Source organism: Takifugu flavidus, chromosome 6, assembly GCF_003711565.1.
Source record: "Takifugu flavidus isolate HTHZ2018 chromosome 6, ASM371156v2, whole genome shotgun sequence".
NCBI classification, from domain to species: domain Eukaryota; kingdom Metazoa; phylum Chordata; class Actinopteri; order Tetraodontiformes; family Tetraodontidae; genus Takifugu; species Takifugu flavidus.
Window position 1 is genome coordinate 15,333,845 of NC_079525.1, and position 16,735 is coordinate 15,350,579.

Sequence of the window (16,735 nt, forward strand, 5' to 3'; positions counted from 1 at the left end):
ACGGGGTCGTGTGAAAATCCCCCGGATGTAAATGTTCTACTTCCGGTTCGTGTCACAAATCGAGCAGCGAATTCGAATTTCATGACCTTATAGCGATATCGTGTAGGTAAAGTTTTAACACACAGAATCTTCATGTTTGATTTCGTAGTTGCGTAATGTTGATGAGAAATAAACAGAAAATGAGTTGATGATTAATCACGTGGGTTCCTTCTGTAATTAGTAGTTGGTTTTTAATCGGAGCCCTCTGGTCCAGTTTGTGAAAATGTTTCCACGCTGCGCCATTAACTACATCTGTCCGTCTGTGTGGAGGCGTCGGTACCTCCCAGAACTGGTTCTGATTCTGCAGCGACCCAGACGCTGCTGCAGTTCCGCACCACAGAACCTGGGTCAGGTCGAACCTCTGTTGCAGCTCTGTGTGGATAGCTACTACATATCACCGGGTCAGACTAACATGGAACTGTTTCAGCACGGGCTGAGCTGCAGCTATGGACCTCTGGGCATGGGCTTGAGGAGGAACCTGTTGGATCAGTGGTGGCGCTCCCTCACCACATCCTCGGATCAGGTGTTTGGAATAAAGACTCTAAACTGCAGCCAGAACCCTCCCCTCGGTGGAGCAGGTCCGCTCGGGATGGTTGACTTGGATAATGTGGCTCAAATATTAGGACGCAAAGAACTAAGCAGGGAAGAGCTCATCCAGCAGGTCCAGGAGCTCCTGCAGAGGTCCCCGTTCATGAGAACCAGCTTCTTTCAAGGTAAAGTGCCTAACCCTCCTAACCTTAACCCTGCTAACCTTAACCCTGCTAACCTTAACCCTACTAACCCTAACCCTGACCGTACTAACCCTAACCCTACTAACCCCGACCCACCCTACTAACCCTCCTAACCCTAACCCTGCTAACCCTAACCCTGACCGTACTAACCCTAACCCTACTAACCCCGACCCACCCTACTAACCCTCCTAACCCTAACCCTGCTAACCCTAACCCTGACCCTACTAACCCTAACCACCCTACTAACCCTAACCCTGCTAACCCTGACCCTTCTAACCCTAACCCACCCTACTAACCCTAACCCTACTAACCATAACCCTCCTAACCCTAACCCTACTAACCCTGACCCTATTAACCCTAACCCACCCTACTAACCCTGACCCGACTAACCCTAACCCTACTAACCCTGACCCTATTAACCCTAACCCACCCTACTAACCCTCCTAACCCTAACCCTGACACTACTAACCCTGACCCTGACCCTTCTAACCCTAACCCTAACCATACTACCCTAACCATACTAACCCCAACCCTAACCCACCCTCCTAACCCTAACCCTACTGACCCTACTAACCCTAACCCACCCTACTACCCTAACCCTACTAACCCTGACCCTCCTAACCCTAACCCACCCTACTAACCCTCCTAACCCTAACCCTGACCCTCCTAACCCTAACCCACCCTACTAACCCTCCTAACCCTACTAACTCTGACCCTCCTAACCCTAACCCCCCTACTAACCCTCCTAACCCTCCTAACCCTAACCCTCCTAACCCTAACCCACCCTACTAACCCTCCTAACCCTGACCCTCCTAACCCTAACCCACCCTACTAACCCTCCTAACCCTAACCCTCCTAACCCTACTAACCCTGACCCTCCTAACCCTAACCCACCCTACTACCCTCCTAACCCTGACCCTACTAACCCTAACCCACCCTACTAACCCTAACCCTACTAACCCTGACCCTACTAACCCTAACCCACCCTACTACCCTCCTAACCCTAACCCTCTCCGAGCTAAAGCAACAGTGGGACTTGTTTCCAGGTGCCTTGGACCAGTTTGAGCCATCACTAGCACTGGTGAACAGAAGGTTACCATTTGGACTGGCTGAGACTGGGCTCTGCTTCCAGCCCCCAGGAAGCTCTGGTTGGTGAGGTTAGATTGAATTCATCCAGGCTGGAGTTGCTGGTACAAACGCCATTGTAGCCATTTCTTAAGTGTTTATGGGGTCGTGTATTTTAGGCAGGTTTAATCTGTTCGTGTAGTTTAAAAAGTCTTTCAAACTCTCCATGAATTATGTAGAGGAATGACTGTAGTTTGTTTCCTCTTGTTCTCAGTCCAGGCGAGGCCACCCTTACATCGCTGGTGTGGTTCTGTTCCCCTCGTACCTCGGGCCAGTGGCTGGATCACTGGACCCGCCAGAGATTAAAGTGGTGGAGGAACGTGGGTATTTGAGGTTCCGTCCGGAGTTTGTGGCGACGCACCCACAATCATCACCTCAGTCTTTCCAGATTCTTTGTGCTCCGTTTAAATGTGATTATTCCTTTACAGTTTGCACTGTCTCCATCAAACTTCAGCAGCAGAGAGCTCCCAGAGGAGGAAACGGAGGCGCCGGTGTCGCGTGGCCTCAGCATCTTCTACAGGTTTCCGTGGGGACAGAAGCCCATCGAGACGCTGTCACTCAGGGGAAACGCTGAGCTCCTGCACGTGCACAAAGGTTCCAAAGTTCAGGTCAGCTGGCGACAGCTACTTCTGCTTCTACATGTTTTACAGAACCTGGGAGGGTTTAACGATCATTAATCGTCCGTTTGTTCTAGGGCAGAGACGGTCGCAAGACTGTCCCCCATGTTGTGACTGTGACCGGTAAAGTGGACCTCGGAATGATGGCGTTCCTGTCCGATTCCCTCCAGCAGCTCAGTAAAGTCGGCAACAGCAAACACAGGCTTCAGCAGAGAAAGGTGAGGAGCTGTGTAGCCAGTGTCACCCTGCGCCCTAGCTCCTAACTATGCACCCTGCCTCCTAGCTCGGCCCCCTAACCCTGCGCCCTGCCTCCTAACTCTGCGCCCTAGCTCCTAACTCTGCACCCTGCCTCCTAACTCTGTGCCCTAGCTCCTAACTCTGCACCCTGCCTCCTAGCTCGGCCCCCTAACCCTGCGCCCTAACTCCTAACTCTGCACACTGCCTCCTAACCCTGCGCCCTAACTCCTAACTCTGCACCTGCCTCCTAACCCTGCGCCCTAACTCCTGACTCTGCACCCTGCCTCCTAACCCTGCGCCCTAGCTCCTAACTAGGCACCCTGCCTCCTAGCTCGGCCCCCGCCCCCTAACCCTGCGCCCTAGCTCCTAACTCTGCACCCTGCCTCCTAACTCTGTGCCCTAGCTCCTAACTCTGCACCCTGCCTCCTAACCCTGCGCCCTAGCTCCTAACTAGGCACCCTGCCTCCTAACTCTGTGCCCTAGCTCCTAACTAGGCACCCTGCCTCCTAGCTCTGTGCCCTAACTCCTGACTCTGCACCCTGCCTCCTAACCCTGTGCCCTAACTCCTAACCCTGCGCCCTAACTCCTAACCCTGCGCCCTGCCTCCTAACCTGCGCCCTGCCTCCTAACGCTGCGCCCTGCCTCCTAACCTGCGCCCTGCCTCCTAACTCTGCACCCTGCCTCCTAACCCTGCGCCCTGCCTCCTAACGCTGCGCCCTAACTCCTAACTCTGCACACTGCCTCCTAACCCTGCGCCCTGCCTCCTAACCCTGCACCCTGCCTCCTAACCCTGCGCCCTGCCTCCTAACTCTGTGCCCTAACTCCTAACCCTGCACACTGCCTCCTAACTCTGCACCCTGCCTCCTAACTCCTGACTAGGCGCCCTGCCTCCTAACTCAGCACCCTAGCTCCTAACTCCTAACTCTGCACCCTGCCTCCTAACTCTGCACCCTGCCCCCTAACCCTAACCCTCACTGGCAGTTCCATCTTGAGCCTCTCTCTGTCCTCATATGTTAATTGTCCCTCCTCTGGACATGTCCAAACCACCGGAACATCTAACCGGTGCTGTCCCTCTGATGGTCCAATCCCTACTAGTTACTCCTAAAGAACCTCAACCTCTTCATCTCAGGATCCGACCCTGCCTTTGGAGCAGAACCCTGTCCCCACTGTCCTACGCTCTCCACCCCCATCACGTCCCAACCAACCCGTCACTGATAGTTTACTCATGATAAACTAGTTCTGGGCCATTTGTTATTTCAGGTTCTGAAATTACATCCAGCATTGGCGCCGGTCAAAGTGGCTTTAGAGCTCGGCCGAGGAGCCACGGCAGAACTGAGGCAGGTGAGACAAACACGCTTGGACTTTAACAGAACTTTAGTGTTGCATCACCAGTCAATGATGGGATGTTGCTCCGTCTGTAGCTGTGTGAAGGACTGATGCAGGAGCTGAAGGAGGCCGGAGTGTGTGTGTGGCCGGGACATCTGAAGACTCAAGCGGCACCGTTGGAGCAGATGATGGCGAAGTAACGGGAACTTTAGTGTTGTGGCAGAAGCACACGCACGTGTGGTCATGGAGGCGCTGACTGATGCCTGTGTTTCAGGTACGATGAGATGGGGGTGCTCTTCACCGTGGTGGCCAGTGACAGCACCCTGGAGAACGGGCTGCTGCAGGTGCGCAGTCGGGACACCACCATCAAAGAGACCGTGCACGTCTCGGAGACCACAAGCTACATCTGCAGACACATTTCTGCTGCCCACAGTCTCTGAACCAGGACTGGGATGGGCCACTGGACCAGGACTGGGATGGGCCACTGGACCAGGACTGGGATGGGCCACTGAACCAGGAACCACTGAACCAGGACTGGGATGGGCCACTGGACCAGGACTGGGATGGGCCACTGGACCAGGACTGGGATGGGCCACTGGACCAGGAACCACTGGACCAGGACTGGGATGGGCCACTGGACCAGGACTGGGATGGGCCACTGGACCAGGACTGGGATGGGCCACTTGTTAAGAGCAGTTTAAGGTTATTTCATGGCTGTTGAACAACTGTTCTTTACACCAGCTTTTTCATCTACACATAACACACATATATATACATATACATATATATATATACATATACATATATACATATACACATATATATGGTGTGAGTTTCCTGCAACTGTCAGAGGTCATTTCTTAGCGGTGGCTATTGTATTCTTACATTTCCTCACAGAGCCCAAAACATGTCGCCATGTTATTAAAGACGGTGTTTAACGAGGATGCAGGGAGCTGCTGTGTCGGCCTTGTTTCCTGGAACCATCCTGGTGCCTTTCAAAAAACAAATGATTGCATGTTGCTTCCACTGTCAATTTAATCCACTGCAAATTAATAGAATAGGTGAGAATGTTGTTAGATAAGTTCTGTACTAGTGCGTCGCCTGCATCTCGCGCTGCAGCGATTCATGCAAAGGAGCCCGACCAGGCTGTGCATGCACCTTCACTTCTGCAACATTTGTGGGTTAAACATCCAGGCTGCTGTGGTGTTTGCACACGTGCACTGTCCAACAGCAACATCATCTACAGGCAACATCATCCAAGCCACAGGTGGGGCGTCAACATCTGCATTAGCATGAAGAAGCAGCAGTGTTTGCTGGGCCTCCCTCTAGAAAGGTGTCTAATAAACTGTTGGACCGGGTTTAGATTGTTCCCCACAGGCTGCAGCTCTGCTCAGGAATATTCAGTGGCTCCTCTTTAGCTGCTAAATCTCCGTCTGGATAAATTAAAACACCTTAAACGCGTGGTTCGGTTCGGTTCGGTGTATTTGCTTCTTTTGCCGGATCCATTTTTCCACTCTTGGATCCACTTCATGTTTCAATCACAGCGGCGACATTGAAGGAATCGTCGCTTGACAAGAAGACGAAGAAGAATCCTAATCTCGCGAGACCGAGACGTGATTTCGGTGCTCCCCGGTCATTGGATCACGAGCCCCCCTCATCGAGCATGTCCGGTCCGCTCAGCTGCTAGCATCAAGACATGGCCACGGACAAGCAAAACGAAGTTAAAGTTTCTCCATTGGGGGAAAAGAAAGAAAATTCATCCGATGGAGGACTAGGATTGGAAAGTATCCTTTACAGGACTGAGCGCGGGGACGAGATCTGTTCTGTTTCGTAGGATTTCGGGCAGAAGCTAACGTTAGCTCGCTGGCTAATGCGGCGTAAGGCTACGTGTCAATGGAGTGGGCTCATGGGTTCGAATTCCTATCTCTTAGATGTAGGTTTTTCCAAGTTAAAAGACGGTGAATCAGTGGGAAATGTGTGACACGGTAATTGACTGTAAAGATTTGTTAAACTTGCAATGTTTAAACGTGCACGCACACTCGCACGGACGCTGTTTTAACTTAACATTTGGCAGTTTTGCAAATCATCAAGGAGTCGCAGCAGCAGCACGGCCTCCGACACGGGGACTACCAGAGGTACAGGTGGGTACAGCCCGACCCGCAGCCCGACCCCCAGCCCGACCCCAGCCTGACCCCCAGCCCGACCCCCAGCCCGACCCACAGCCTGACCCCAGCCCGACCCCAGCCTGACCCCCAGCCCGACCCACAGCCCGACCCCAGCCCGACCGCAGCCCGACCCCAGCCTGACCCCCAGCCCGACCCCCAGCCGACCCCCAGCCCGACCCGCAGCCCGACCCGCAGCCTGACCCCAGCCCGACCCCCAGCCCGACCCGCAGCCTGACCCCCAGCCCGACCCCAGCCCGACCCACAGCCCGACCCGCAGCCTGACCCCAGCCCGACCCCAGCCCGACCCGCAGCCTGACCCCCAGCCCGACCCCAGCCCGACCCACAGCCCGACCCACAGCCCGACCCCCAGCCCGACCCCAGCCTGACCCCCAGCCCGACCCGCAGCCTGACCCCAGCCCGACCCCAGCCCGACCCCAGCCCGACCCCAGCCCGACCCACAGCCCGACCCACAGCCCGACCCCCAGCCGACCCCAGCCTGACCCCCAGCCCGACCCCAGCCTGACCCCCAGCCTGACCCGCAGCCCGACCCCAGCCTGACCCCCAGCCCGACCCCAGCCCGACCCCAGCCTGACCCCCAGCCTGACCCGCAGCCCGACCCGCAGCCTGACCCCAGCCCGACCCCAGCCTGACCCGCAGCCTGACCCCCAGCCCGACCCCAGCCCGACCCACAGCCCGACCCCCAGCCCGACCCCAGCCTGACCCCCAGCCCGACCCCAGCCTGACCCGCAGCCCGACCCCAGCCTGACCCCCAGCCCGACCCCAGCCTGACCCCCAGCCCGACCCACAGCCTGACCCCAGCCTGACCCCCAGCCCGACCCACAGCCTGACCCCAGCCTGACCCCCAGCCCGACCCCAGCCTGACCCCAGCCTGACCTGCAGCCCCGTCTGGATGGAGCTGACCGCACACGAGACGGTCTCATCCCACACATTTCTTTCTTTGAGGCTCACGGTAGAAGCGGATTATTCCCGTGTCCGTTGAGGGTTTAATTCCCACCGTATGGTAGCAGATGTGGGAGGATTCCTGTCACAGTTTGGCCCCGAGTTTACATGTTGAAACAGCAGTTTTCAGTATTTTACCTTATTTTGAACACAGATGTATAAATGTAAATCATAAGTTCTTAACACTTACCTGCAGGTAGGTGTTAAGAACCAGCTTTGTCCTGTCAGTCACTCACTTTGCTCATGTTTTATCATTAATCTAACCTGGACCCTGCACGAACCCTGGAGCTGTTAGACGTCACAGGAAGGAAGTCCTTCCATCTCGCCAGTGATGGGGATGATTAACCTAAAGATTGGGGTTTATCTCTCCGTATCCAGGGGCTACTGCTCGCGCCGCCTGCGCCGCCTACGGAAGACCCTCGGCTTTAAGATGGGCAACCGACACAAGTTCATCGGGAAAAAGATAACCGCCGAGATGCTGTCGGACAGCAGGTGAGGGGCAAATCTGGTCGCCGGGGCAAATCTGGTCGCCGGGGCAGAATTGGCTGATCGAGTCCGACAGTTTGGTGTTTTCATGATGCTGCTTTTGAGGTTTTTGAAATGATCCCTGTTAAACCTGAGGACGGCTGTCCTGGATGGCTGGTGGTGACCCAGTTCCTTCTCTGTAGGTACTTGTTGATGGTTCTGATGGAGGCGGAGCGTGCTTGGAGCTACGCCATGCAGCTCAAGCAGGAGGCCAACACGGAGCCACGCAAGCGCTTCCATCTGCTGTCACGACTCCGCAAGGCTGCCAAGCACAGCGAGAAGCTGGAGAAGCTGTGCGAGAGCCCTCGTGTGGACGCCAAGACCAAACTGGAGGCACAGGTCGGCTGATGTGCATCCGCTGGCTTGAATCTGCCTCTTTTGTGCGTTTCTGCTGGACTTTGTCTGTAAATCGGTCACAGGAGACGTTTGTGTTTGTTCCGATGTGCCCTGATGGTCCAGACGGCAGATGTTTCTCCATCCTTCTCTTGTATCTCTGCTATAAACACCCCCCAGGGTGGAAAGACTGCTCACCAACCTGGTGAACCCAGCCTGGTGAACCCAGCCTGGTGAACCAAGCCTGGTGAACTAAACCTGGTGAACCAACCCTGGTGAACTAAACCTGGTGAACCAAACCTGGTGAACCAAACCTGGTGAACACCAGGCTGGTGAACACCAGGCTGGTGAACCAACCCTGGTGAACTAAACCTGGTGAACCAAACTGGTGAACCAAGCCTGGTGAACCAAGCCTGGTGAACCCAACCTGGTGAACCAAGCCTGGTGAACCAAGCCTGGTGAACACCAACCTGGTGAACCCAACCTGGTGAACCCAACCTGGTGAACACCAGGCTGGTGAACCAACCTGGTGAACCAAGCCTGGTGAACACCAACCTGGTGAACACCACCCTGGTGAACCAACCCTGGTGAACCAAGCCTGGTGAACCAAACCTGGTGAACACCAACCTGGTGAACCAACCCTGGTGAACCAACCCTGGTGAACCAACCCTGGTGAACCAAACCTGGTGAACCAAACCTGGTGAACACCAGCCTGATGCCGCTGTTTTGTGTGTTTTAGGCGTATACGGCATATTTGACTGGGATGGTGGAGTTTGAATTGCAGGAGTGGAAACGAGCGATGGAGGCCTTCAACAAGTGCAAGTCAGTTTCAGCCTCTGCTTCTGGACCGGTGCCGACATGGCTGCTCTGAATTCATTCTTTTAAACGGGTTTGTTTCAGAACCATCTATGAGAAGCTGGCCAGTGCGTTCACCGAGGAGGTGGCAGTTCTGTACCGCCAGCGTGTTGAGGAAATATCCCCCAACATCCGCTACTGTGCCTACAACATCGGTGAGTAGCGCTGCAGGTTCACCACAGCCAAACCGGTCTGGGCCGGTCCGGCTGGTGCTGTATATATGGACCTGCTGCCGCCCCAGTATTACTGCGCCACCTCTCCGGGACTTTGTGATCAGGCACAGCTCAGACAGCTTTCCTTGCTAAGGGCCTTAGACGCGCTCGCCTGGCGCTCACGTGCGCTCGCCTGGTGCCCAGACGCACTCGCCTGGTGCCCAGACGCGCTCGCCTGGCGCTCACGTGCGCTCGCCTGGCGCTCACGTGCGCTCGCCTGGCGCTGACACGTTGTTTCCTTTCTCTGGGTTTTAGGGGACCAGAACGCCATCAATGACCTGATGCAGATGAGACTGACCGGAGGAGGAGGAGGAATGATGGCTGAGAAGCTCGAGGTGAACATTTATCAACGTTTACTCAGAAGTTCTGTGGTGCTTTCAGACATTAATCCCAGCAGAACCTCCCGCCGGTTCTTTGGGTCCTCTACCAGAGGCCCGGGAAGGAGAGGGTCTGCTGGAGCCACTCGGCTGTCAGGTGGACCCCTGGACATGTCAGGCAGGGGTTGGTGGCTCTTCTGCTGTCTGAGGTGTATCTGAGGACCTTTCCAAGGTCCACCCTCACAAACAGGCTGCTCCGTTGTGACCCCCTCTGACCTCTGACCCTCAAGGTCAGGAAACGCCTCAACAACCCTGTCAGGGAAAAGAAACCTGAAGGAGAGCTCCATCTGGCCTGGATGGGCAGATTAAGGCCACATACACAGAGAACATGTATTTGGTCTTTGCCGCTCCATCCTGGGTCCGGCTCCTGTGGTCTGGACCCACGGGGAGCCGGACCTGAGTGGGGCCCAGTCATGTGCCTCTTTGTGTTGGTCTGCAGATGTTTCAGGTCTTTGGGATTCTTTTTCTCACCAGGCTTTGATCACTCAAGCAAGAACCAAGCAGGCGGCCACGATGAGCGAGGTGGAGTGGCGAGGCCGAACCGTGCCGGTCAAGATCGACAAGGCCCGCGTCTTCCTGCTGGGTTTGGCCGACAACGAAGCTGCTGTGGCTCAGGTCAGGCCCACCACTGTTGCTCTTACCATGGGAGTGAGAGGATTCTAATACGGCCCTAAATGTAACCGCGGTCCATTAAGACCGAGAATGTTACTGCAGGAGTCGGGTCGTAGCCCCTCAGAACTCAGAACTGCCTGTTTTAAATGGGACAGTGCAGTTCCTGACCTGTTCCAGCAGAGGAGCTCTTCTCCTTATGTCCGCTCCTCAACAGGACGCTCTTCCACATGCACAAAGTCCTCATCACACCCAGCACACAGCTGCCACACCCACCAGAACCTGGGTCCGTGGCAGGCGGCCTGTCAGCGCCTGACTGCATTTCCATCATTGTCTACGTGTGGACCGCGCCCGTTGTTTGTCCTGCTGTGTTTGTCCTGCTGTGTTTGTCCTGCTGTGTTTGTCCTGCTGTGTCCCTCTGTGGGACGAACGTGTTCAGCCTCCACCTTCATTAGTGTTGGACACCTGAGAAGAGGCGTAAAATCTGGGCCGCTGGGTGTTGGAGATGTCAGTGGTCATTCTATAGGACGTCCTGAGCAGGAAGTGACCCTCTGGGACCTGGAGCGCGTGGTCCCAGTGGGAGCCATGGCTTTAATCGCTTCATCTCTTTATTTCTCTGGGACGTTGAACAGTGCAAACTGGTTGAGCTGGTGTGTGTAGGTGTTGCCAGGGTGTTGGTGGAGCTCTAAATCCTATTGGGAGGGTGCGTATTGGGCCGTGTGTGGGGCCCGTTGGGTCGGGCCGGCACTGAAACACCGGCTGGAGGATCTGGCTGGTTCTCCGGTCCAGAGGTGCTTGCAGCAGGTATCACGGGCTCTTCGTGTGCTGCAGTGTGACATCGGAGGCAAAGAATCCAGCCGTTCACCAACTCCCAGGGTGAAACTGACAGCTGATAGCGTGTGTGCTGGAATGCTCCAGAAGCCTGCTGTGTCACATACCTGAGCCGTCCGTCTCATCACCCCCCCCGGCGCTGTTTGGCCTTCCCAACAGACGACATCTTTTGTCTCGTATGAGTTGCTTCATTATTCAGTTGTAGTTGTGATTAGTGCTGATAATTATGAGGATTTTCCTGCTACGCTTGCTTTGCTCGTCCCTTCTCAACTTCCCAAGAAGCTTTAAAGTTGGCTGCTTCCCTCCTAATTGTGCTCCATGTTGAAGCTTTTAACTCTTTCAGTTCTTGTGCAACCGTCCCTAAAGTGCCGCTCCAGGGCATCTCCAGGGCCAGAGCCGGTCCAGGGCCCCGAGCTCTCGGGACACATCTACCTGGTGATGTTAGGGTTAGGGTTAGGGTCAGGGTTAGGGTTAGGGTTAGGGTTAGAGTTAGAGTTAGAGTTAGGGTTAGAGTTAGCCTGGAGAGGGAGAGGGTTAGGGTTAGGGTTAGGGTTAGGGTTAGGGTTAGGGTTAGGGTTAGGGTTAGAGTTAGAGTTAGGGTTAGAGTTAGGGTTAGAGTTAGCCTGGAGAGGGAGAGGGTTAGGGTTAGGGTTAGCCTGGAGATGGTTAGGGTCAGGGTTAGCCTGGAGAGGGTTAGGGTTAGGGTTAGCCTGGAGAGGGTTAGGGTTAGCCTGGAGAGGGTTAGGGTTAGCCTGGAGAGGGTTAGGGTTAGCCGGAGAGGGTTAGGGTTAGCCTGGAGATGGTTAGGGTCAGGGTTAGCCTGGAGAGGGTTAGGGTTAGGGTTAGCCTGGAGAGGGTTAGGGTGAGGGTTAGCCTGGAGAGGGAGAGGGTTAGGGTTAGCCTGGAGAGGGTTAGGGTGAGGGTTAGCCTGGAGAGGGTTAGGGTGAGGGTTAGCCTGGAGAGGGTTAGGGTTAGAGTTAGCCTGGAGAGGGAGAGGGTAGGGTTAGCCTGGAGAGGGTCAGGGTTAGCCTGGAGAGGGTTAGGGTTAGGGTTAGCCTGGAGAGGGTTAGGGTTAGGGTTAGCCTGGAGAGGGAGAGGGTGAGGGTTAGCCTGGAGAGGGTCAGGGTGAGGGTTAGCCTGGAGAGGGAGAGGGTTAGGGTGAGGGTTAGCCTGGAGAGGGTTAGGGTGAGGGTTAGCCTGGAGAGGGAGAGGGTTAGGGTGAGGGTTAGCCTGGAGAGGGTGAGGGTTAGCCTGGAGAGGGTTAGGGTGAGGGTCAGGGTTAGCCTGGAGAGGGAGAGGGTTAGCCTGGAGAGGGTTAGGGTGAGGGTCAGGGTTAGCCTGGAGAGGGAGAGGGTTAGGGTTAGCCTGGAGAGGGAGAGGGTTAGGGTTAGCTGGAGAGGGTTAGGGTTAGCCTGGAGAGGGAGAGGGTTAGGGTGAGGGTTAGCCTGGAGAGGGAGAGGGTTAGGGTGAGGGTTAGCCTGGAGAGGGTTAGGGTTAGGGTTAGCCTGGAGAGGGTTAGGGTTAGGGTTAGCCTGGAGAGGAGAGGGTTAGGGTGAGGGTTAGCCTGGAGAGGGAGAGGGTTAGGGTTAGGTTAGCCTGGAGAGGGAGAGGGTAGGGTTAGCCTGGAGAGGGAGAGGGTTAGGGTTAGGGTTAGGGTTAGCCTGGAGAGGGTTAGGGTTAGGGTTAGCCTGGAGAGGGTTAGGGTGAGGGTTAGCCTGGAGAGGGAGAGGGTTAGGGTTAGCCTGGAGAGGGAGAGGGTTAGGGTTAGGGTTAGGGTTAGCCTGGAGAGGTTAGGGTTAGGGTTAGCCTGGAGAGGGTTAGGGTGAGGTTAGCCTGGAGAGGGAGAGGGTTAGGGTTAGGGTTAGGGTTAGCCTGGAGAGGGTTAGGGTGAGGGTTAGCCTGGAGAGGGAGAGGGTTAGGGTTAGGGTTAGGGTTAGGTTAGGGTTAGCCTGGAGGGTTAGGGTTAGGGTTAGGGTTAGCCTGGAGAGGGAGAGGGTGAGGGTTAGCCTGGAGATGCTGTGAAATGGCTGCTCATTGGTGCAGCATCGCCTGAACACGCTGCAGCGTTCATGCCAGACCAGCAGTTGGCGCTGTCGGGGACTCACTGGGCCCCTGGCGAGCGTGGCACCGGCCTCCCCGCCGGGCCACGGTCCTCTGAAGCAGCATTAGCAACCCTAGCCCGTTAGCTTACGTGGGGTCGTGCTTACGTTGCTCAGCTCAAAGGGAAACAGGCGAGCGGGTTTTGATGTTGCAGCTTTGATGTGGCTGATGTTGGAAGGTGCCTTTCTGCAGGCTTCCAACGAGGACACCAAGGAGCATCTGTACGAGACCCTGATGGCGGAGTGCAGAGACACCATCCAGGCCGTCAGAGAGGAGCTCAAGAGTGAGGCGGTAAGAGTCCCACCAGCGGGTCCGAGTGCAGCGCTGCCGCGTCTTTGATCAAATCCGGGTCCCTGAACTCTGCTTGTTGTGTTCAGAAACAGCGAGAACGGAGCTCTGATCCTGAGAGTGGAAAGGTGTCCAACCTGCAGTACCTGCACAGGTGAGTTGGAGGTGTGAGGACCGTTGCTGCTGACCTGACGTGGATCGGAGGTCATTGTCCCATCGCTCTCTCCCAGTTACCTGACCTACATCAAACTGTGCACGCTGGTGAAGAGGAACGAGAGCATGGCTCACACCCTGCACGGGAAACTGAAGGAACCTGCAGCGGATGAGAACAAAAGAGGACCGAGACCTCAGGACCTGATCCGGCTCTATGACATCATCCTGCAGGTCGTCCTGAGCCCCTCGGTCATCATCTGCATCTGCTGGTGGCTCCTGCTCATCTTCTCATTTGTGTCTGCAGAGTCTGGCTGAACTCTCAACCCTGCAGGGTCTGGAGGACGACCACACTTTCCAGAAGGAGGTGTCCCTCAAGACTTTGGTCTACAAGGCCTATAGGTGAAGTCTCTTCAGGGCTAAATGTGGCGCCTTCTCGATGGGAATGGCTGATCTTTTATCTTCCTGGGTGTTTTCTTCAGATGTTTCTTCATAGCCCAGTCTTATGTGCTGGTGAAGAAGTGGAGCGAGGCTCTGGTGCTGTATGAAAGGGTGCTGAAATATGCCAAGGAGGTCCAGTCTAAAGCCAAGACCCTCAACAACAGCCTGAAGGTTGGTCACCACCTCTAGTGCTGCCAATGTTGGCAACGTTTTCTTTTCTTACTGGTCTTTTAGTCCTGTACATGACTGTAAGGTCAGGGTTAACCTTAACCTTAACCCTGACCCTGGTTAACCCTGACCCTGGGTAACCCTACCCCTAACCCTGGTTAACCCTGACCCTGGTTAACCCTAACCCTGGTTAACCTTAACCTTAACCCTAACCCTGGTTAACCCTGACCCTGGTTAACCCTGACCCTGGTTAACCCTGACCCTGGTTAACCATAACCCTAACCCTGGTTAACCCTAACCATGGTTAACCCTAACCCTGACCCTAACCCATGAGCTGAGGCCCTCTCTGGTCCTGCAGGATCTGCCTGACGTCCAGGAGCTGATTGCTGAGGTCAGTGCTGAGAAGTACTCCCTGCAGGCTGCAGCCATTCTAGGTGAGCGGCGTTCTGGCTCCTAACCCTAACCCTAACCCTCTGTCTGCTGCTCCTGCTCCTGCTCTGTGTAACCTCACCTTTGTGTCCAGACACCGGCGACGCCTCCGAGGCACCTTCTCAGCTGCAGGTGAACGACAGCACGGTAAGATGCAGCCACAGAAGAGGCTCAATTGTCCCGGGGGTTCTGATATCTCCGTCCACTCCGGAACGACGTAACCAGGGTTCATTCAGATTTTTCTGCTCCCTGCAGCCTCTGTGCAACCGCCTGGACACCTTTTGTCTGGACCCCACCCTCGTTGGGAAGAAGCCCAGCTTGGTGCCGTTCCCTCCTGAGTTCCAGCCCATCCCCTGCAAGCCTTTGTTCTTTGATCTGGCTCTGAACCACGTGGCCTTCCCACCTCTGGACGAGAAGGTGGAGCAGAAGGGCAAAGGTGGCCTCACTGGCTACATCAAGGGCATCTTTGGCTTTGGCAGCTAAAGCTCCGCCCCCTTTGGCAGCGAAAGCTCCGCCCCTCCCTGCTTGGCTTCAGTATGATTGGCTTTTACGTTTCTGAAGATGGAAGCACGTCCACCTTTGACATGAAATGAGCAGACGTACGAGTTCCTGATTCCACCCAAAGATCCTGTTGACGTTTCAGTGCAAGTTTCTTTCAGTTCTTGTTCTTCAAGGTGCAGTTTGTTGCAGAACCCAAATGTTGTGCTCATTAAATGTTTCAAAGACGTTCGCAGCTTCTTTAGTCACTATAGTGTCAGTACACGTCAAGGTGCACGCTCCCACATCCCTGGTACAGGAGCATCCAGCCGGCCCTTCGTGTCCACGTAAAATGAGCTCTGAAGGACGGTTGTGGTGTATAACCCCCCCCCCCTCACACACACACACACACAGATGGAATTTCAGTCATTCCACGAAGTAGATGGTTCCTGTTGGGTAGAAACCTGCCCAGCCGGAGGCGGAGCTCCCTCTGACCTAGCTCGTTTACTGCATATCAAAGGACATCAAAGGGGCCTCGTGGCTCCTCGCATGACGACGGCCCCTCAAAGGCTTTTGCTATTATTCTGCTACATTGGCATCATAAGTGCAGATTGAAAAGATATTTCACATCAACCTAAATTTCAACTATGATTTTATGAATGTAGTTGGCGCGTCCCGCCTCTGCCCTTTGTTGACCCCCCCCCCTCCTTTTTTTGTGTGTATGGAATTCCTTTTCTACACCTTGAAGTGAAGCAGGTGAAGGTGTGACCGCTACACCTGTCTGGGTGTGCTGGGATGAGTGTGTAGGATGCCTGAGCAGGGTGTGTGTGTGTCTAGGTCGGCATTGTGCATATGGAGTTTAGTTTCACTAATGAACAGGTGTGTCCCCGTGTGTGTGTGTGTGTGTGTGTGTGTGTGTGTGTGTGTGTGTGTGTGTGTGTGTGTGTGTGTGTGTGTGTGTGTGTGTGTACACACAGAGCATCTTTGTCAGCACCACACATGCTACAAATTGTTTGAATGTTTAAATATTCAGTCCACATACCGGCGCCGCCCCTTGTTTCCTGTCGGCTCAGCTGAAGGCGAGCTGGTGAAGATGGATCCTCTCGTATCTTCCACATATCTGTATTCAGGGTTAGGGGTTAGGTTAGGGTTTAGGGTTAGGGTTAGAGGGGTTAGGGTTAGAGTTAGGGGTTAGGTTAGGGTTAGAGGGGTTAGAGTTAGGGTTAGGGTTAGAGGGGTTAGGTTTAGAGTTAGGGTTAGAGGGTTTAGGGTTAGTTAGGGGTTAGGTTAGGGTCAGGTTTAGGGTTAGGGTCAGGTTTAGGGTTAGGTTAGGGTTAGGGTCAGGGTTTAGGGTTAGGTTAGGGGTTAGGGTCAGGTTTAGGGTTAGGGTTTAGGGTTAGGTTAGGGTTAGGGTCAGGTTTAGGGTCAGGGTTTAGGGTTAGGTTAGGGTCAGGGTTAGGTTTAGAGTTAGGGTTAGAGGGTTTAGGGTCAGTTTAGGGTTAGGGTCAGGGTTTAGGGTTAGGTTAGGGGTTAGGGTTAGAGTTTAGGGTTAGGTTAGGTTTAGGGCAGGGGTGGGCAAACATTTTGATTCGTGGGCCACAATGGGTTCTAACATTTGACAAAGGGGCCGGACCAGGAGCAGATGGATGGATGGAGTGCTTTGGTAACCTCACCTCATTGGAGAAAAAATACACATCTTGGGATATGGAGAAAACATGTGCTTTAATTTCAAATGAAAAT

General features: G+C 54.8%; 2 protein-coding genes across 3 annotated transcripts; both read left to right on the plus strand.

Annotated features, from left to right (window-relative positions):
- Nucleotides 1-21: 21 nt before the first annotated feature.
- polg2 (polymerase (DNA directed), gamma 2, accessory subunit) lies at nt 22-5,027 on the plus strand. Of its 2 annotated transcripts, none has more exons than XR_008950982.1 (8): nt 22-752; nt 1,817-1,922; nt 2,110-2,215; nt 2,324-2,503; nt 2,590-2,730; nt 4,010-4,086; nt 4,171-4,271; nt 4,350-4,524. XR_008950982.1 is itself a non-coding variant. In XM_057035704.1 (8 exons), exons 1-8 carry the CDS (start codon nt 263-265, stop codon nt 4,513-4,515), a joined length of 1,371 nt encoding a protein of 456 aa, XP_056891684.1. In that variant the 5' UTR covers nt 22-262; the 3' UTR covers nt 4,516-5,027. The 2 variants fall into 2 exon arrangements, 1 of the variants encoding a protein (XP_056891684.1); XM_057035704.1 differs by having other exon boundaries at nt 4,010-4,090; nt 4,350-5,027.
- Nucleotides 5,028-5,695: 668 nt separating this feature from the next.
- Nucleotides 5,696-15,245, plus strand: srp68 (signal recognition particle 68). Its single transcript, XM_057035679.1, has 16 exons — nt 5,696-5,859; nt 6,150-6,216; nt 7,579-7,692; nt 7,869-8,064; nt 8,798-8,880; nt 8,959-9,068; nt 9,381-9,460; nt 9,977-10,117; nt 13,235-13,333; nt 13,420-13,484; nt 13,561-13,714; nt 13,788-13,882; nt 13,963-14,092; nt 14,448-14,523; nt 14,613-14,665; nt 14,774-15,245. The coding sequence occupies exons 1-16, from the start codon at nt 5,772-5,774 to the stop codon at nt 14,999-15,001; spliced, it is 1,779 nt and encodes a 592-aa protein (XP_056891659.1). The 5' UTR covers nt 5,696-5,771; the 3' UTR covers nt 15,002-15,245.
- Nucleotides 15,246-16,735: the final 1,490 nt, after the last annotated feature.

Excerpts from the sequence above, each read along its gene's own strand:
- polg2 (XM_057035704.1), top strand. The coding sequence starts at position 263 with ATGTTTCCACGCTGCGCCATTAACTACATCTGTCCGTCTGTGTGGAGG. Across the intron at positions 1,923-2,109 it reads CCCCCAGGAAGCTCTGGTTG|TCCAGGCGAGGCCACCCTTA; the intron begins GTGAGGTTAGAT and ends TCTTGTTCTCAG. Across the intron at positions 4,272-4,349 it reads TTGGAGCAGATGATGGCGAA|GTACGATGAGATGGGGGTGC; the intron begins GTAACGGGAACT and ends CCTGTGTTTCAG.
- srp68 (XM_057035679.1), top strand. The coding sequence starts at position 5,772 with ATGGCCACGGACAAGCAAAACGAAGTTAAAGTTTCTCCATTGGGGGAA. Across the intron at positions 10,118-13,234 it reads ACGAAGCTGCTGTGGCTCAG|GCTTCCAACGAGGACACCAA; the intron begins GTCAGGCCCACC and ends GCCTTTCTGCAG. Across the intron at positions 13,715-13,787 it reads TCTATGACATCATCCTGCAG|AGTCTGGCTGAACTCTCAAC; the intron begins GTCGTCCTGAGC and ends TTGTGTCTGCAG.